The sequence below is a fragment of the Heterodontus francisci genome, chromosome 9 (genome assembly GCF_036365525.1).
Source record: "Heterodontus francisci isolate sHetFra1 chromosome 9, sHetFra1.hap1, whole genome shotgun sequence".
Classification (NCBI taxonomy): Eukaryota; Metazoa; Chordata; class Chondrichthyes; order Heterodontiformes; family Heterodontidae; genus Heterodontus; species Heterodontus francisci.
This window is the reverse complement of record NC_090379.1, coordinates 116,391,447-116,412,874: the sequence shown is the minus strand read 5'-3', so window position 1 is coordinate 116,412,874 and position 21,428 is coordinate 116,391,447. Positions and strand designations below refer to the sequence as shown.

General features: G+C 43.2%; 1 protein-coding gene across 2 annotated transcripts in view; it reads left to right on the top strand.

The window, feature by feature from the left end:
• The window catches only part of ubr1 (ubiquitin protein ligase E3 component n-recognin 1), a 212,272-nt gene that overhangs the window by 10,023 nt on the left and 180,821 nt on the right, over window positions 1-21,428 (top strand). For both annotated transcript variants that reach the window (XM_068039752.1, XM_068039751.1), the window contains exons 2-4: window positions 55-311; window positions 8,761-8,839; window positions 11,337-11,444. In XM_068039752.1, coding sequence (XP_067895853.1) covers window positions 55-311; window positions 8,761-8,839; window positions 11,337-11,444 — 444 coding nt within the window. The remainder of the gene's footprint in view (window positions 1-54; window positions 312-8,760; window positions 8,840-11,336; window positions 11,445-21,428) is intronic.

Here is a 21,428-nt window from a genome sequence, read left to right as displayed (position 1 = left end):
CAGGTAAGAGTGGGAAGTTTTGGTTGCAACTGATGTTTACTTCTCTTCACACAGAATTGGCAGGAAGGAGTTGATTTGTGTTCGGGGATATATCAGCACCTAAAGGAGTATGTCCCTCCAGTGCATTGCTCAGGATCAGAAACCAAGTCACCTGAGGAGGAGCAGGCCTATCAAACATTACTGCAAACCTTGGAGTGGTTTCTGCTTGGAGAAGCCCCAGCAGTTGGCTTTGCAAAGTTGGAACAAAACAATAGCTCTTCACAGCTCTGTGGCCGAGTTTTCAAAGGGGGAGAGACTACATATTCCTGCCGGTGAGAAGTTGTGTAAATTGAGGGCAGACTTCTGCTGCTGGTCACTTCTCTTGCTGCTTTGTAAATGACTTTAACCTTTTTGCAACTGACTATATTCAGACTTCTTTTGCTTGTCCCTACTGAATTCAAAGGCAGCTGAAATACTATTACTTTCTGCAAAAGTAAAGACTTGCTTTTAGATAACGTCTTTCACTATCTGAAAGCATTTTACATCCAATGCAGTATTTTAAAGTGTAATACTTGTTGCAATGTAGGCAAACACGACAGCCAACTTGTGCACGGCAAGGTCCCACAAACAGCAACGTGATAATGAGCAGATAATCTGTTTGTATTGATGTTGGTTGAGGGGTAAATATTGACTGGGGAGAACACCCCTGCTCTTCAAATAGTGCCATGTGATCATTTGTATTCACCTGACAGGGCAGAGGGGGCCTCGGTTTAATGTCGCACCCAAAAGATGGTACTTCTGACAGTGCTACAGATAGTTTTGCAAGTCAACTTTTTGATTTGAAAATTAATACTTGGTTTGGAGTACTTTCTCATGATGTGTTGTTGCATACTTCAAGAAGAGCATGTGTCTTCTGAGTGGTTGCTATCAGGGTTACTATCCCATAATTCAAGAAATGCTACTGTTTTTCAAATATAAGCATGTTGCAAACCAACCCTGGCACATCTTATAAAGTCAGCATCCACACAGCTGATTTGCTACCTCATGAAATCTTGTCGCTGAGTCTGAGTCAGAAGGTTATGGGTTCACTTTCCACTCCAAAGGCATGAACATATAATCCAGGCTGACACTTCAGTGCTGTACAAACAAACTTGCATTTATGTAGCGCTTTTCATGATCTCAGAATGTCCCACATACAATCATTTTGTGTCGATCCCACAAATCTGAATAAAATAATAACTCCCTTGTTGACAAGGCCAGCATTTACTGCCCATCCCTATGTCACTGAGTGGCTTGCTAGGCCGTTTCAGAAGTCAGTTAAGAGTCAACCACATTGCTGTGGGTCTGGAGTCAGATATAGGTCAGACCGGATAAGGTGCTTCCTTAAAGAACATTAGTGAATCAGGTGGGTTTTTATGACAATCCGATAGTTTCAATGTCTCCATTACTGATACTAACTTTTTATTTTGTTTTATTCCAGCTTCATTTAATTAACTGAATTTAAATTCCCCAGCTGCCAAGGTGGGATTTGAACTCGTGACTCCAGATTGCTGGGGCACTGGCACCAGTACTAGGGAAAGTGGGAACTGTACCATTGGGATGGTCCTCAGCTGAACTGTGCTGCGACCAGTGTTCTGGCGAGTCATGTAACTAGGGCGGTAGAGAGGGCTTTAAACTAAATAGTGGAGGGAAGGGATCATTTGAGAGGAGAAGTGGTCAATCAAAGGGAAACGACGAGTTAATAGAGCAGCGTAGTGATTTGGGTAATGATAACCAGAGTTTGGTGGGAAGGGACAGACTGTACAAATGTAAGACTGCACCAGCACATAAGGCCAAAGATTGCAGAAAGGGTAAAAAGACAGAGTAAAGGCTCTGTATCTGAATGCACGCAGCATTCGTGACAAAATGGATGAATTGTTAACATAGATAGAAATAAATATGTATGACCTGATAGCCATTACAGAGACATGGTTGCAAGGTGGCCAAGGCCGGGACCTGAATATTGAAGGGTATTAGACATTTCGAAAAAAACAGGAAGCTAGGAAAAAGTGGTGGGTTAGCTTTGTTAATTAAGGCTGGCATTAGTACAGTAGCGCTAGATGACCTTAGCTCGGAAGAGCAGGATGTAGAATCAGTTTGGGTAGAGATAAGAAATAGGACAGGTAAGAGGTCGTTTGGGGGAGTAGTTTATAGGCCCCCTAACAGTTGCTGCACAGTAGGACAGTGTATACAGGAAGAAATATATGGGGCATGTAAGAAAGGTATCGCAATAGTCATGGGTGAGTTTAATCTACATGTAGATTGGGCAAATCAGATTGACAAAAGTAGCCTAGAAAATGAGTTCATAGGGTGTATTCGGGACAATTTCTTGGAGCGGTACATTCTAGAGCTAACTAGGGAGCAGGCTATTCTCGACCTGGTATTGTGCAGTGAGACAGGATTAATCAATAACTTCATGGTAAAGGAGCCTCTAGGTGACAGCGATCATAACATGATAGAATTTCATGTTCAGTTTGAAAGGGAGAAGTGTGGATCGAAGACTAGTGTTTTCAACCGAAATAAAGGTATTTACAAGGGTATGAAGGCAGAGCTAGCTAAAGTAAACCGGGAAACTAGGTTAAAAGGTAGGATAGCAGAGATGCAGTGGCAGACTTTTAAGGAGATAGTTTATAGCTCTCAGCAAAGATTTATCTAAGAAAGAAGAATTCTTTGAGAAGGATATATCATTCATGGCTAAATAAGGAAATTAAGGATAGTGTCAAATTAAAAGAAACACTGTAAAAATCTGCAAAGATTAGTGGTAGGTCAGAAGATTGGACAGATTTTAAGAATCAGTAAAGAATGAAAAAAAGAGAGAGAGAAAGTAGGGTATGAGAGAAAACTAGACATCAAGGCAGCGTTTGATTGAGTATGGCATCAAGGATCCCTAGCAAAACTGGAGTCATAGCTCGCACAAAGGAAGATGGTTGTGGTTGTTGGAAGTCAATCATCTCAGTCCCAGGACATCACTGCAAGAGTTCCTCAGGGTAGTGTCCTACACCCAACCATTTTCAGCTGCTTCATCAATGACCTTCCCTCCATCATAAGGTCAGAAGTGGAGATGTTCGCTGATGATTGTACAATGTTCAGCACCATTCGCGACTCGTAGGTAACTGAAGCAGCCCATGTCCAAATGCAGCAAGACCTGGACAACATCCAGGCTGATGTGTGGCGCGAATACTACTTGCCACTTAAGTGCCAGGCAATGACCATCTCAACCAAGAGAGAATCTAACCATCTCCCCTTGAAGTTCAATGGCATTACCATCGCTGAATCCCCCACTATCAACACTCTGGGGGTTACCATTGACCAGAAACTGAACTGGACCAGCCACATAAATGTTGTGGCTACAAGAGCAGGTCAGAGGCTGGGAATTCTGTGTGAGTAACTCACCTCCTGTCTCCCCAATGTCTGTCCACAAGCCACGAATCAGAAGTGTGATGGAGTACTCCCCACTTGCCTGAATGGGTGCAGCACCAACAACACTCAAGAAGCTTGACACCATCCAGGATAAAGCAGCCCACTTGATTGGCACCATTCAACATTCACTCCCTCCACCACTGACGCACAGTGGCAGCAGTGTGTACCATCTACAAGATGCACTGCAGGAACTCACTAAGGCTCCTTTGACAGCACCTTCCAAACTCATGACCTCTACCACATATAAGGACAAGGGCAGCAGATGCATGTGAACACCACCACCTGCAAGTTCCCCTTCAAACCACACACCATCCTGACTTGGAACTATATTGGCGTTCCTTCACTGTTGCAGGGTCAAGATGCTGGAATTCCCTTCCTAACAGCATTGGTCCTCTAGAGAGAGAGTCTGGGGAATTAATAATGGAAAACAAGACAATGGTGGAGACATTGAACAGGAATTTTGTGTTTGTTTTCTCTTGTTTTGTCATTCACTTAGAAAACCTTCCAAAGATACTTGAAAATCAAGAGACGAAAGGGAGGGAGGAACTTAAAGCAATCACTTTCAGCAGGGAAAAGGAGCTGGGAAAACTATCAGACCTAAAGGCTGACAATTCCACAGGATCAGATGGCCTGCAACCTAGGATCTTAAAGGAAGTTGCTGCAGAGATAGTAGAGGCTTTGATTATAATTTTCCAAAATTCCTTCGACCGTGGAAGGGTCCCAGCGGATTGGAAAATAGCAAATGTAACACCTATATTCAAGAAAGGAGGGAGACAGAAAGCAGGAAACTATCGGCCAGTTCGCCTAACATCTGTCATAGAGAAATTGCTAGAATCCATTATTAAGGAGGTTATAGCAGGGTACTTAGAAAATCATAATGGGATCAGACAGAGTCAACATGGTTTTTTGAACAGGAAATCATGTTTGATTTATTAGAGTTCTTTGAGGAAGTAACAAGCAAGATGGATAAAGGGGAACCTGTAGATTTGGTGTACTTGAATTTCCAAAAGGCATTTGAAAAGGGGCCACATGAAAGGTTACTATGCAAGATAAGAACACATGGTGTTGTGGTGGGGGGGGGGGGGTGGGGTAACATTAGCATGGATAAAGGACTGGTTAGCTAACAGGAAGCAGCAAGTAGGGATAAATGGGTCTTTTTCGGGGTAGAGTCATAGAGCGACAGCACAGATACAGGCCATTCGGCCCATCGTGTCTGTGCCGGCCATCAAGCACCTAACTATTCTAATCCCATTTTCCAGCACATGGCCCATAGCCTTGTATGCCATGACGTTTTAAGTGCTCATCTGAATACTTCTTAAATGTTGTGAGGGTTCCTGCCTCTACCACCCCTTCAGGCATTGCATTCTGGGTGAAACAATATTTCCTCAAATCCCCTCTAAACCTCCTTGCCCTTACCTTAAATCTATGCCCCCTATCAATCTAACCTATCAATGCCCCTCATAATTTTGTATACCTCAATCATATTCCTCCTCAGCCTTCTCTGCTCTAAGGAAAACCTTTTCAGTCTAGTGGAGTGTCACAGGGATCAGTGCTGGGCCCTCAATTATTTAGAATTTATGTCAATGACTTGGATGAAGGGACTGAATGTATGGTAGCTAAATTTGCCAATGACACCAAGATAGGAAGGAAAGTCAGTTGTCAAGAGGAGGGAAAGAGTCAACAAAAGGATATAGATAGGTTATGTGAGTGGGCAAAAATTTGGCTGATGGACTATAATGTGGGAAAATGTGAACTTGTCTATTTTGGCAGCAATATACTATTTAAATGGAGAGAGATTGCAGAACTCAGTGGTACAGAGGGATCTGGGTGTGCTGGTACGTGAATCACGAAAAGTTAGTATGCAGGTATGGCAAGTGATTAGGAAGGCAAATGGAATGTTGGTGTTTATTGCAAGGGAAATCGAGAATAAAAGTAGGTAAGTTTTACTGCAGCTGTGCAGGATCTTGATGCGACCACATCTGGAGTATTGTGTACAGTTTTGGTCTCCTTATTTGAAAAAGAGCATAATTGCATTAGAAACAGTCCAGAGAAGGTTCAATCAACTAATTCCGGGAATGAAGGACTTATGAAGAATGGTTAAACAGGTTGAGCCTACACCTATTGGAGTTTAGAAGAATGAGAGGTGTTTCACTAAGGGACGCACTTTATAAATGAGAGGCCTCACTTTTAAGATGGAGAGGAGGAGAAATTTTTTTCTCTGAGGGTCATTAGTCCGAGGAATTCTCTGCCCCAGAAAGCATTGGGGGTTGGGTCATTGAATTTATTCAAAGCTGAATTTGATATATTTTTGATAGACAAGGGAGTCGAGAGTTATCAGGGACAGACAGGAGAGTGGAGTTGCGACCTTAAATCAGATCAGCCATGATCTTATCGCATGGCCTACTCCTGCTCCTAAGTCCTATGTTCCTATTAGTCCTGTAAAATAATCACTGTGAAGGATAAATATTGGCCAGGGCGCAAGGGAGAACTCACCTGCTCTGTTTTGAATAGTACCATAGGATCTTTTACGTCCACCCGAGAGGGCAGCTGGAGCCTCAGTTTAACGTTTAATTGCGGAGAGTTGGGGTTTTGGGGTGAGAAGAGCACAGCAAGATCCCCTAACTAAATGATAAATATAAGTTGAAGTAACAGTTTCTCCTTTGCCCTCTCTAGAACCCGTACATCTATTATTCCCTCCCCTCCTATCCCACTCCAGTTAGCTGTGGTCACTGCCTTTCTAACGATGTGTATGCAAAACAAGGAGCAGGACTCGCCTTCCATACATTCTTTTAGAGACTCATAGTACTGAAGAACTTCTGCACTGTCGGTGGTGACCTCACTTCCAAATGACATTTTTGGTTGTAAAGTTCTTTGGGACGTCCTGAGATCATGAAAGACTGTATATAAATCCACATTCATTCTTTCCAACATCTAGCTTCTACTCACCACTGTAATGCAACCAGGACTAGGACCTTAATAGTGTGAATACCAAGTTGTGTGCCATCACCACTGTGATACAACTAGCTGTGCCAACTGAACAGCATCTTGTTACTCCATAGTAGTGAGCGTTAACAGTTGATGCATGTATCTAAGCTTGCTTTTTGTGGATTGTGTGAATGGTGAGCAAAGGAGTGCCAGGCTTCCAATCGAGGAAATTTGCAACTGTGTTGTGACTTGCGCGTTGTAAAGACTGGAAGGAAAGAGGCTTTGATGTAACCTGTTCAATGGCTTTCCTTTTCCTGTCATGTTCCAAAAAGGGTCATTGCACGTTCTTGTTTGAACATGTGGAAAATTAATTCAAGTGGAACAATATTCGTTTTTCATGTCAATAAGCCATTCTCCTTTTCCTGGTTTAGTCTGCAGTTTGATGTTCGAGTAGCAGTAGTTAAGCTCCAAGCCACTAACTATTCTCAGTGTGCACCAGAACTGGAGGGTGCAGGGCAGGAATTGAGAGAGCTATTAAATTGTCAGCCTTTGAGAAGGTGCAGAGGAAATTTACTAGAATAATACCAGAGATGAAGGACTTTAGTAATGTCGAGAGACTAGAGAAGCTAGGATTTAGAACAGAGAAGGTTAAGGGAAAATGTCATAGAAGTGTTCAAAATTATGAGGGGTTTTTATAGAATAGATGGTGTTATAGTCATAGAGAGATACAGAACTGAAACAGGCCTTTCGGCCCACTGAGTCTGTGCCGACCATTAACACTAATCCTACGTTAATCCCATATTCCCTACCACATCCCCACCTTCCCTCAATTCTGCTACCACTTACCTACACTAGGGGCAATTTACAATGGCCAATTTACCTATCAACCTGCAAGTCTTTGGCTGTGGGAGGAAACCGGAGCACCCGGCGAAAACCCATGCAGTCGCAGGGAGAACTTGCAAACTCCACACAGGCAGTACCCAGAACTGAACCCGGGTTGCTGGAGCTGTCCGGCTGCGGTGCTAACCACTGCACCGCCCTACTGAAACAGGCCCTTCAGCCCATTGGGTCTGTGCTGACCAACAACCACTCATTTATACTAATCCTACATTTAATCTCATATTCCCTACCACATTCCCTCAATTCTCCTACCACCTGCCTACACTAGGGGCAATTTTACAATGGCCAATTTACCTATCAACCTGCAAGTCTTTGGCTGTGGGCGGAAACCAGAGCACCCGGCGGAAACCCATGCGGTCACAGGGAGAACTTGCAAACTCCGCACAGGCAGTACCCAGAACTGAACCCGGGTCGGTGGAGCTGTGAGGCTGCAGTGCTAACCACTGCGCCACTATGCCGCCACTGACCGAGGTTGGAGGAATTCACCATCTTTCTCTAGTTCCACTACTCTGGTCACAACATATATTTAAATGTTTTACCCAGTTACCAATACGGCCAATTATATACTTCATCTGTATTAGTTTCAGAATAAAAATCTGCCAACCAGGTTTCTTTAATAAACAACAAAATTATTAATTTACTATAAAACAAGACTTATTGAATAAAGATGCAAAGCCTGTTATCACATATATGAAATATAAAAGTATAAATATATTCCCTTCTAAATAACCCAACAGACATGTGCACACACACACTGGTTAAAGCAAAAATGAAGTAGATTTCTCTGCCAAGATCAACCTTACAAAAACAAAAATACTTTGGCCAAATACCTGTTAATTCTTGAAGGTAAAAAGGATAAGGTATGAAATGTGCCAGGTGACTTTCGGTCTGGTATCCAGGTACACGTAGACGGCTGTCACTGGGATCTTTCTGGAGCAGTTCTGTTCAGGAGACGGTTTACTTAGCTTAAGACATGTGACTTCCAGCAAGTTTTTGTTTTTAAACAAGGTCCCAAGTGTCCTTCCAGTGACCCTTTCTACAAAAAAAAGTCCAGCGTCTCCTCAGGTATTTTCCATAGTCTTTTAAACAAGTCCTCAAAAATATTAACAATGGAAGCATGTTCATGACAATGGGGAGAAACTGTTTCCACTGGCAGGAGGGTTAGTAACCAGAGGGCACAGATCTAAGATGATTGGCAAAAGAACCAGTGGGGAAATGAGAATTATTTCATGCAACATGTTACGATTTGAATGCACTGTCTGAAAGGGTTGTGGAAGTATATTCAATAACTTTTAAAAGGGAATTGGATATATACTTGAGAAGGAAACATTTGCAGGGAGAAGCGTAGGGAGGTGGGACTAATTGGATAGCTCTGTGAAAGTTGGTACAGGCATGATGGGCTGAATGACCTGTGTTGGATGATTCTATGATTGTGATTAGGATGTGTCTCAAATACAGTCATATTTTAACACCAGGTTTGTCCCATTTTTGTTACAGAGACTGTGCAATAGATCCCACTTGTGTACTATGCATGGACTGTTTCCAAAACAGTGTTCACCGAAATCATCGGTATAAGGTATTGTATGTTCTGCCTGTTCTGTGCTTTTGCTGCATTTAAATTTGTGAAAACATTTAGTAGTATTTTCGCTTGTCAAGTATTTAAAAAAAAAAATTCATTCTTGAGACGTGGGTCTTGCAGGCAAGACTGGCATTTATTGCCCATCGCTAGTTGCCCTTGACCTGCTGCAATCCATGGGGTGAAGGTGCTCCAACAGTGCTGTTGGGTCGGGAGTTCCATGATATAGGCTCACTGATGATGGAGGAACAGTGTCCAAATCAGGATGGTGTGTGACTTGGGAGGTGATGGTTTTGTTGTGCACCTGCTCCCCTTGTCCTTGTAGGTGGTGGAGGTCATGGGTTTGGGAGGTGTAAAATGATGACTCGCAGGACTTTTTAATAAGATCTGTCAGAATCGAGATGCATGCATTTGATTTTGTGCCTGCTGCCCTTGCCACCTGCTGAGAGACTTAGCCAGGGAACATAGTTGTTGCCAGCCTGACTGATCCTGCATATATCAGTACTGAAGAAGCCTGTCTGGAGCTCTGACTCCTCCACTACCCATTAATATTTATTGTGGGAAAGAATTAAAAATGGTATGCTACCATAGCACAGTTTTAGGAATTGGCTGTAATACTGTTATACAGTCAAGTAGTCCTTTGCTTTGAATTGGTGTTAAAAAAAAACACACAGAAATTAGAACAGAAAGTCCGGAAATACACAGCAGGTCTGGCAGCATCTGTGGAGAGAGAAACAGAGTTAACTTTTCAAGTCTGTGACCTTTCATCAGAACTAAGCAAGTGAAGGGAGGGGGGAGGTGATGGAGGGTGAGAAGAACAACAAAAGGGAAGGTCTGTAATTGAGTGGAGGGCAGGAAAGATTAAATGATGAATGGTGCAAGGCCAAACTCAGTGGTAATGAGACAAGTAAAGAAACAAACATTGTATCCAGAGGAGACGTGAATGGCCGGATCCTGAATAGCTGCTGTCCAAAAGCAAAGACAAATGAGGGGGAAATACAAAACAGAATTGAGGCAGAGGTTATGATCTCTCCTACCCTCCACTCTATCACAGACCTTCCCTTTTGTTCTTCCCAACAGCCCCCCCTTTAAATTGTTTAAAACCTATTACATTTCTAACTTTTCCCAGTTCTGATGAAAGGTCACAGACCTGAAACGTAAACTCTGTTTCTCTTCCCACAGTCACTGCCAGACCTGCTGTGTATTTCCAGCATTTTTTGTTTTCATTTCAGATTTCCAGCATCTGCAGTATTTTGATTTTGCTTTTACTTTTGCAATTAATATTCACAGCTCCAGATGGGAGATTTGAATGGAAGAGCAATAGTCACGGGAGCAGAAAATTATGTTTAGGTGACATTTAAAGGGATGCAGGCAATTAAAAGGAAGTGGCAAAATCGGGGAACCTTAAGTTCTTAGAACCTTTGGGAAACGTGTAAACCCGTGATTCAACCCATTGGCAGCTGTTGCCAAGGCTGAAGGGACAGAGGGCAAAAGTGAAAGGGGAAAGAAGCTGAGTGTGTGGGCAAATGATGGAGACGCTCAACACCTAACCCTCCATTTGCCTGCTGAAGTGAAGGTGGTGACCATGAAGTGGATGCAAGGATGGTGACCTTGTTTCTCACTGCATGGCACCTTACCCAGAAACGCGCATTGCAGCATGCCTGCAAGGCCGTGGAAGCAGACAGTACCTGTCACTGGCTATGCCACTCTTATGGTTCACAGTTGCAGGAGATGTCATAGCTCTATGTCTGGTTCTCAGCTGACTTGGACCCTGTGAGGACATTCACCATTTAGATGAACAATGCTTGGCATTTTGGCAGGTGTGGTCAATCTGGTTTGAGGGATAAATATTAATCAGGACACCAGGAGAACTTCCCTGCTGCTCTTCAAAATAGTGACGTCTGATCTTCTACATCCACCTAAGAGGGCAGGCAGGCCCGTGCTCTTCAAAGGCATGTTTTTTCCAAGATTTGTGATTATTTGATTCCAGTGTTTAATTGAATCACATGCACACACCAGGTGGGTCCTTGGTTCTGTACCCAGTGTGTGCTGACTTAGCTGATCACAGGCAGAGAAGAAGTGATGAATGCTAAAATTGGCTCGGTGTTCCAAACCAAATTGTGTGCGAGATGTTGCTGCATGAAGATAATTCTACGAAAAGCATTCATTTTCTGAACAGTTGCTATCGAATCGGTGTATTTTATTTTGCGTGCTTTCTGCACTTGGGCTATTCAGTTGCTGTAACTGGCTTTTGGTCCACTGTCTGTGGAGTACTTGGGCAGCTGTTAAGTGATAGTGACTGGAGTTGGCCCTATTCAATTTTTCTTCCCTGACTGCGTGGCTGAGATTGAAAAATATTAGGGGTGTTGGGTGTGTTATCATTTAGTGTTGCATTACGTTGAACTATCAGTAGGGATCATGCCATTTTTCTAGTTACAAATTTTTAAAACTGATGTTGCTGCAGTATTTAACACATTGTTTGCTTTGTGTATTGAAGATGAATTCTTCCGTTGGAGGAGGGTTTTGTGACTGTGGAGATGTTGAAGCCTGGAAGACTGGACCCGCTTGTAAAAAGCATGAACATGGTGCTTCAGAGGATACTGTGGTAAGGTGCTTTTCCAGCAGCATTTGGTCTTTATTGAATGTACCTTGTCTGGAGATGGTGACCAGACAGATCAATTAAATTTAGGTTTGGGTTTTCTTGACTTCACCCCCTCTCCATCCTTTCCTCCCCTTTATTGATTTGACCCCAGTTAATGACATTGGAGCCATGTGGAAATTATACTTAGCCATGTGTCAATATAATTCCTCAAACTACAGAGCGAATGATTAGTTTGGTAGTATGGCTTTTCAACTCTGTGTTTTCATTGTTTCAGATTACACTGTATATAATTCTGTAGTTTGAACTTGTATTTATTAATTTGTAAAACTTCTTTTTCATTCATGCATGTAAAAAAAGGCATAATATGCTTCTATCTTCACAGGATGGTTGTTGATAGACAGTGTGCCCTTTAAAATAAAATTGTGCCATGTAAATCTATTGACTTATCTACAGTGAGGAGCCTTTTATTACTCCAGGCTGGATCCTGGGAGACTGGCCTGAGAATTTACACTGCAGGTGACATCTCCAGTCTTCCTTTGACTTGGTGACATTGTGTAATGCTCACTGTGACTGTGACAAATTGGCCATTAAACGTGATACATAATAGCATCATGATGTCATGTGCATTGTGACATCAGCGGGGGGTGGGGGGGGGGGGTTGTCCTTGGAATCCGTAGAGATCATACTGCTCATAGTGCAGTATTATTGGCCACGTTAGACCAGCTCTAGCTGCTGAGAAGACGACAATATAGCTTGCCCACCATTCTTAACAAAATCTGGCAGATTTACCTTTATGTTACAACTAACTATTTGAGACGTGGGCTGTGGGAGATGTTGGCTGAAGAATAATATAAAAGCAGCTTGAGCTGTATTGATCCCCTTTCCAGGATACATCTTTAACTTCTATCCTTCTTCCTTATTTGGTCTCAATTGTGTTATCGGCATATTGGAAAGTTTGACCTCCATTAATTACAGTTTCTTTATCAGTTTGATGGATTAATGTTATTAGGAAAGTTGTGATGTTTTTGCCCCCTAACGTTGGCCTATTTTGTGGTTGGTGTTTTAACAGCTTAAATGTCCTTTTTTTCAGTTTTTGACCCACTGTCTGACACTTCGATTCAATTTTTGTCACTTCACCTGGACATCGACAGTTGCTGTTTTTAAGATTTATGCTTGATGTCATGGATCCTTTCCATGACTGATAGCCTGGATATCTGCTTGAGCTGTCTTCTAATGTTGCACAACTGCCAGCGGTGTGAAGCTTATTTTGGGCTCTGTAAGGAGAAATGAATCCAAAGATGCGCACTACATTCTAGTTCTACACTGACTCCTGTGTCAATGGAGAATGTGTCTGGCTGTTCCAGGACTTAAACTCTTGAAACATTGCTCAACAAATCAGCTTTTAACTCTTAAGTTGCTTTTATAGTGAACTGGTGACACTGGGTTTCTGAAATGAAACACTTGCATAGTCAGTTATTACTCACACGCATAAACCCGCTGGCATTCATTAAACTGGTATTGTGGAAGACCCACTGAAAATGGCTGTTCACTGCAACTGATTTTAGTGAGCCCTGTCAGTCTTGCATTGGATTTTCAGCCAATCACAGACACAGCCTGTGCTGCAGGATCCCAGCCTGAACACCACAGATCTCCAGCAATATAAAAGTGCCAACCAAGCTCTTACAGCTACAGTTCCCAGCTCTGGTTGGACATATTCCTGGAGGTTTCATAATTGACCTCCCACCTCCAACTGCCCTGCAGAGTCAAACAGTTTATTTCCCCCCATTTCTAATATTAAATAAGTATTCAAAGAAGGTAAAAACACCCCTATGATTTTCCTCCTGCTTAAGTTTATGGCATTGCCAGGAAATTAATCTTCAATTCCTGGTTGGGGGGGGGGGGGGTGGTTGCCAACCTTGCTTGCAAGTGTGTTGCTAACTAGGCATTTCCGTTCAATGTGCAGCTTTCGTGACCTGTAGGTGGGAATGTTAGTCTTCACTGCTTTTAGGGCCACAAGAACATCAAAGCTGCAACTGAGTTCTGGAAAGCTACCTTCACAGTGACTGGGATTCAAGTGTGAGGCAGACTTATTGGTGGTTGGGTGCTTTGCAGCTGTCCGAATGAGCTGCTGCACAGTGCACTGTAAACCTCATCAGTATTTACCCCTGGCCTCCAATTTCGGACAAAAAAGGTCTTTGTTTATCTTCTTCAAATCCACTGTGTTGGCTTTTTGGCATAAATAATGAGGTATTAAGAACATGAGCAGGAGTAGGCCATTCAGCCCTTCGAGCTTGCACCACCATTCAATGAGATCGTGGCTGATTTATTACTTCAACGCCATTTTCCTGCACTATCGCCATATCACTTGATGTTTTTAATATGTAGAAATCTATTGATCTCAGTCTTGAACATACTCAACAACTGAGCCTCCACAGCCCTCTAGGGCAGAGAATTCCAAAGATTCACTACCCTCGGAGTGGAGAAATTCCTCCCCATCTTAGTCCTAAATGGCTTGCTCCTTACTCTGAGACTGTGTACCCTGGTTCTAGACTCCACAGCCAGGGTTAACATCCTTCTTGCATCTACCCTGTCAAGCAAGGCATGTTGTATGATCGCTTTGAGTGATGACCCTTTAAGAACTCAGTATGCTAATGAGCTAAGTGCAAGGATGTAGTCATGTGACTAGAAGTCATGGTCTCTCTGCACTGTAACACTCTGGACAGAGGTTCTATTTATAGTTTGCTCTGTATGTATGTACAAGTTTAGCTGTTAAATTTTCTAGAGATGTGCAAGGAACTGGAATCCACATACCTCATTGTGTTGCTCAAGACAAGTTATAAGCTTGAAGACCATGGGTAAAACAGAAAACTATTTAATAGCAGTACAGAAAACAGAAGAGAAAATTTGAAGCAACAAGTGAAGAAACTTTAAAACAAGTACCTGAAAAGAGTGAAAGAAAACTACATGCCTTTAGAAGGCCGAGCAAAGCTCCATAGAACGGAAGCGTGGCTGAAAAGGAAGCGATCGGGTCAATCATCAGTCATTGTGCTGACGATTGAGAAATCCCAGTTAAGCAAAAAGACTTTGAAGAGTTTTTAAAAATGCATTTTCGAAAGGCTCCGTGTGAGTGAGGGGAAAACCCTGAAAAACATGCAAACTAAAGAAAAAAGAACCAAGTCCGATAGTGATAAAAAAAGCACGGGAAACACCCGAATACAGTAGAATCTCCATTAAGCAGTCAAGCTGAAAAAAATCATTAAACCAGTCAAATGTGAAGAAGATAATGAAACTCTAGCAAAAAAAACAAAGAGGAAAACCCTTGAACTGCCTATCAAACAACTGTGTAAACATACAAGCAAAGTGCTGAAAGAGAAAAGAAACGGAACACTGTCAAGCACCTGTTATACTCCGTCAAAGCAGCTAGCCTGAAAAAAATAATTTCTTCAAGGGGGAACAGTGAAGAGTTAATAGAACAAGTTTTAAGCCACAAATGAAAAGTCATAATAAGTATAGTGCTAAAGGCACACACACAGCTGAACAAAGTTAAAATATAGAGCAGGAAGCAAAATAACAGCAGAAGGATGGATATCAAATTTCCCAGCATGAACTGGAAGGCCATTGATATCCTTTCTGAGTTCAAACTTTTTAAACAAACAATGCAGTTATGCTTCATAGACCAAGTGGTTGCAGAACCAGAGAAGCAGGCTGTGAAAATACTGATATTAGTTGGAAATGAGGGGTTATACAGAATGAGTATCATCTGACTTATCTGAAGAGGACCAGAAAGATCCCGCAAAGAAACAGAATGTGCTAGAAGATCAGCTGTGGGTAAGAATGAATTTTAGAATTCATCCCCTGGAATTGATGTTCTACAGGCAACAGCCACAGGAACTAATAGATCAATTCGGCAGTAGATGCTGTAGTAAGGGCAACAAATGCGATTTTTCAGAAACTGAGCAAATAATGGAGCTGGTGATTGTCTCAATGCCTATTGAAGCATTTCAAAAAGACCTCTCGGGGGCAAAAGAAAGGTGACAGCATTGATGCGCTGCTCGAAGATGGCAGGAAACATGAAGCCATTGTAGCTGGACAACAGCATCTGCAAGCACTAGGTGCAGCCAACATTATCGGCACAGTAACCAGGTCACAAAAAGCTAGCAAGCTGTGTGAGAAGTGTGGGTTGTTCCACTCACTGCGAAGTTGTCCTGCATTTCAAGATCTGTGCAAGGCATGTGGTGCAAAAGGACACTGGGCCTGCCTATGCAAGAAATCTGTCTCCAAAGACGCAGCCAGAAGTCACAATAGGACATAAACAAACAGAAGACAGGCGCAGCATCGTGGCAACAGCAGCAAGGAGAGCACCAGAGACCTGCGTGAACGCAAGCCGATACACAAAGTCCACAGTGAAATAGACCTGAGACAAGACTCAGTGGAGCGATTCTCAGCCAGAAGACCAGCAGGCATTTACACATTGTGTTGATGAAGTCTAGCAACTGGAAGCTTTTTGCTACTATTAATATCATGTGCCCAAAGAAAGTTGGCAAACACACACTCAAGGCTAAGATTGACACGGGAGCTAGTGCAAATATCCTACCAGTCTGAATCCTGAAGGATATGTACCGACGTCATACTGACAACTGCAAAGTTAACTGCATATAATGGATCACATATCCCTTGCAGTAGCATACTAACAGTGCAATGTAGCCATGGCAAGTTGACGTGGAAACCACAAATATTTTGCCTGGTAGACACGAGCGGACCAGCAGTGGCAGGACTACCAGCGTGTAAGGACCTCAACATCATGACTATCCACGAGATCACCAAGGTACCCATTACAGCAGAAGAGACCAAAGGTATCCGCATTGAGTCAGTCCAAGACTTACAATGGGCAGGTTCGATGCCATAGAAGATTTCAAAGGCAATGCTGTACTGCACCTCAGAGAGGATGCACTCCCCGTGTCCAGCCCCCTGATGTCTGAGGTTGAGTCACAGTTCTTCCAGAATCTGGCTTGGAGAGAATCAGCCCCTTCTCAGAGACGCCACACTAAGAGAATGAGGATCCAAATTCAGATGATGGAAGTTCTTTGTTAACGGGCAATGTTTCTTTGCATTCCAGTGACTCGGAAGAAGAGATTGACATAACCATTGAGAAGCAAGGCTAGCAGTGGGGCGCATTGCCAAGGGGAAATCTCCAAGGACCAGAACCCGCTCGCAGACTCTGGCCAACATCAAACGGCCAGAAACGGAAATCCAGCAACAGCACAACTATGCTGCGCCTTCATTTCTGCTCTCTAGATAACCACCAGCACCAAAACAAGGCAGAACGGACAGGTACCTCCATGAGGCCAAGTACTCCTCCAACAAGCCCAAGGCTTTCAAATGCAGAGGATGAGGAGAGATGAAGGACACACGATGTTCTGAAGAGGCAGAGGAGGAATGAGCATTGTCTGGTGGCTCTTCGAGATGAGGTGCTGGAACTTTCCAAGAATGGCAAGGCCTCAAAAGTGGTCGTCCTAAGAAAAGCAATAGAATATCTTAGCAGGTTGAAGGCAGAACAACAGAAACTGAATGGAGAGGGAGAAACTTAAGAAAAAACAGCAACAGCTGAGATGCAGGAGACACTGCTCGAAACACAAGGGAGAATGAAGATGGTGCATGACTGACATATAGTGATGGAACAACAGGACAACAACCGACATATTAGCAACATGTCTGCAAACTATAAACAGCCAAGGGTGAAATCCACATCCCCAGAAGGTTATACCATAACAAGATCTGAAAGATTCATGGACTTCTGCAGTCGTAAATTTCGCAATCCCTATCTTTATACTTGTAAATTTTATATTCCTATCCCTGTATAACTAATTTTGATATTATCCAGTTTTATGTGTTTTTACTTGTAGCGTACAAGACTTTCTTTGGAAAGAAAGGGGATGTTGTATGATCGCTTTAAGAACTCAGTATGCTAATGATCTAAGTACCAGGATGTAGTCATGTGACTAGAAGCCATTGTCTCTGCACTGTAACACCCTGGACAAAGGTTCTGCATATAGTTTTCTTTGTGTTGTTTGTACTAGTTTAGCTGTTAATAAACCTTCTAGTGATCTTCAAGGAACTGGAATCCACATACCTCATTGTGTTGCTTAAGATAACACAAAGAAACTCATGACAAGCCCTGTCAGAATTTTGTATGTTTGAATGAGGTTACCTCTCATTCTTCTAAACTTCAGAGAATAAAGGCCCAGTCTATTTAATCTTTCCTCATAGGGCAATCCCTCCATCCCAGGAATTAATGTGGTGAACCTTTGTTGCACTCCCTCTATGGCAAGTATATCTCTCCTTAGGTAAGGAGACCAAAACTGCACACAATACTCCAAGTGCGGTCTCACCAAGGCTCTATATAATTGCAGTAAAACGTCTTTACTCCTATACTCAAATCCTCTTGCAATGAAGGCCAACGTACCATTTGTCTTCTTAATTGCTTGCTGTACCTGAATGTTAGCTTTCAGTGACTCATGAACAAGGACAAGTCCCTTTGAAGTTCAACACTTCCCAGCCTCTCACCATTTAAGAAATGCTCTGTATTTCTGTTCTTCCTACCAAAGTGGAAAACCTCACATTTCTCCACAATGCATACCGTATGCCAAATTTTTGCACACTTGCTTAGCCTCTCCAAATCCTCTCGAAGCATCTTAGCAGCCTCTTCACAACTCACACTTCCACTTAGTTTTGTCTCATCTGCAAACTGGAAATATTATATTTAATTCCCAACATCCAAATCATTGATTTAGATTGTGAATAGCCGGGGACCAAGAACTGATCTTTGCGGTACCCCACTAGTCACAGCCTGCCAACCTGAAAATGACCCATTTATTCCTAGGCTGGAATTTTATCCCCACCCTCCCCAACTCCAAAAGAGCGTGCCGGTGGTGGAAGGGGGTGGGGAGGGGCGTAAAATGGAGAGGGAGGCTGGGGGAGCCCTTCTCGATCTGCTCCTGCTGCCGCTGCCAATTTACGCAGGGCAGAAGCGAGAAACGGCCTGCCCGCCCTCCCCAGGTCAATCAAAGCCCTTTAAGGGCCTGCGCCCACCACTAAGGGGGTTTTGTGGTTGGCTGGTGGGTGGCTGAGAACTCAGGAAAGCTGCCTGATAAAACTAGGCAGCCTTCTGGCAGACTTGGCAGGGGAAGGGGGGCGTTTGGAGGTGATCCCGAAACCCCGACCGCCCCTAACGCCCGACACATCCTTTGACCCCCCCCTCCCCCCCACACCAACCTCCATGCCTTGCCAGAGCCCAACCAATTGCCCCCGGCGAGGCCCCCAAAATTTACCACTTTTCCAGTGCTCTCTGTCATTTTCATTGGGTTGCAGTCCCAGCAGTGGCCATTGCTCCTGGTGGCGCTGCTGGGACTCTGAGCTGCCGGCCTGCTGATTGGCATGCAGCTGTATTAGGTGAGACCTCCTGCCTCAATGAGGGCCTGGGGACCATAAAATCCGGTCTGGATTCCCATGCCCGGCAGAGGCGGGATTGCCATCGACTTTTCGGTGGGTGGAAAGCTCCCGCCCACCCACCGTAAAATCCAGCCCCTACTCTGTTTTCTGTCCGTAAACCAGTTCTCAACTGATGCCAGTATATTTGTCCCCAATCCCATGTTTACTAACCTCTTGCGTGGGACCTTATCAAAAGCTTTCTGAAAATCTAAATATACTAGATCCGCCAGTTCCCCCTCATCTATTCGGTTAGTTACATCCTCAAAAAAACTACAACAGGTTTGTTAAACATGATTTCCCTTTCATAAATCCCTGCTGACTCTGCCCAATCCTGCCATTATTTTCTAAGTGTCCTGTTATCACATCCTTTATTATAGTTTCTAGCATTTTCCTATGACTGTTAGACTACCAGCTCTGTAGTACCCTGTTTTCTCTCTCCCTCCTTTCTTAAATAGTGGGGTTACAATTGCCACCTTCCAATCTGCAGGAACCATTCCAGAGCCTACAGAAGTTTGAAAGATGACCACCAATGCACCTACTATCTTTACAGCCACTCTTTCGACACTCTGGGATGTAGTTCATCAGGTCCAGGGGATTTATCTGCTTCAAGTCGCATTAATTTCTCTAGTACTTTTTTTTCACTAATATTAATATCTTGCTGTTCCTTGTTTACATTAGTCCTCGATTCTCCATTATTTCTGGGAGGTTTTTAGTGTTTTCCTCTGTGACGACGGACAAGAAATATTTGTTTAGTTTCCCTGCCATGTCCTTATTCCCCATTTTAAATTCTCCTGACTGCGCTTGTAATGGACCCACATTTGTTTTTTTGCTAATCTTTTCCTTTTTACATACTTATAGAAGTTTTAAAGTCCGTTTTTATGTTTCTCTTTAGTTTACTCTCGTATTCTTTTTTCCCTTTCTTAATCTTTTTCCTGGTCCTCCTTTGCAGAATTCTAAAGTGCTTCCAATCATCAGGCTTACCTTTTTGTTTGGCATTTTTATATGCCTCCTCATTTGCTCTAATACAATCTTTGATTTCTTTTGTTAGCCATGGTTGGAACACTTTCCCTTCTGGATTTTTGTGCATTAAAGGAATGTATTTTCATTGTAAACTATGTATTAGTTCTTTAAATGTTAGCCATTGCCTGTCTACCGTCATACCTTTTAACATAGTTTCCTAATCCACCATAGCCAATTTGCCCCTCATACCTTCATAGTTTCCTTTGCTTAGATTTAAGACCCTAGTTTCTGATAGACAAGTTTGAAAGTGTTCAGTCATATTATGGTCACTCTTTCCTAAAGGCTCCTTTACAACAAGATTATTAATTAGCCCCTTTTCATTGCACAATACTAGATCCAAAATAGCTGGTTCTCTAGTTGGTTCCAAGAATTCGTCCTCCACAACATTAGTCTAACTAAGTTTATCTAGTCTATATGTAGATTGAAATCCCCCATGATTACTGTATTACTCTTGTTATACGCACCGCTAATTTCTTGATTTATACTGGGATTTACATTACCCCTGTTGTTTGGCCTATAAACAACTCTGACCAATGTTTTCTGCCCTTGCTGTTTCTTAGTTCCACTCAAATTGATTCTACATCTTGATCTTTAGAACTAAGGTCATCTCTCTCTACAGTACTAATGCCCTCTGTAGTTAACAGAGCTACCCCATCACCTTTTCCCAGCTTCCTATCCTTCCTGAATGTCACGTACCCTTGGATATTCAGGTCCCAGCTTTGGTTTCTTTGCAGCTACAGTTGATACATATGAATTTCTATTTGAGCTGACAGTTCATCTGTTTTATTGCGAATGCTGCAGACATTCAGATACAGAGCCCTTAATTCCGTTTTTTTTTTACTGTTTTGCAAACTCTGCCCTATCTGCTGGCACACTTTTAAGTTTGCAATCACTGTCCCTTCCAGCCATACGCTGATTATCGTCATCTTTGAGAGAGAGAGAGAGAGCAAGATCAGCGAGCCGTTCAAAAAAGCGACGGTGGCGGGAAGCAGAGAGAACAGGACCAGTGAGCAGTTCAAAAGAGCAGCAGTGGCGGGAAGCAGAGAGAGAGTGAGACTAGCGAGCAGCTCAAAAGAGTGACAACAGAATGCACAGAGAGAGCAAGCAGGACCAACGAGCAGTGTAAAAGAGCGGCGGTGGCGGAAAGCAGAGAGAGACAGCGTGCGACCAGTGAGCTGTATAAAAGAACGGCGGTGCCGGGAAGGAAAGAGGGAGAGAGAGAGCAGGACCAGCGAACAGTATAAAAGAGTGGCAATGACGCGAAGCAGGGAGAGAGAGTGAGAGTGGGACCAGGGAGCAGTATAAAAGAGCGGCAGTGCCAGGAAGGAGAGAGGGAGAGAGAGCACGTAGGACCATCGAGCAAAGAGCTATCCTATGCAGTCCAGGCCACCAGAGCGGACTGAGCATGTTCTGAGGCAAAACAAGAATTAAAGTGTGATGTCACAGGAAAACAGGAGTTGATTGGTTGGTGAGTGTTTT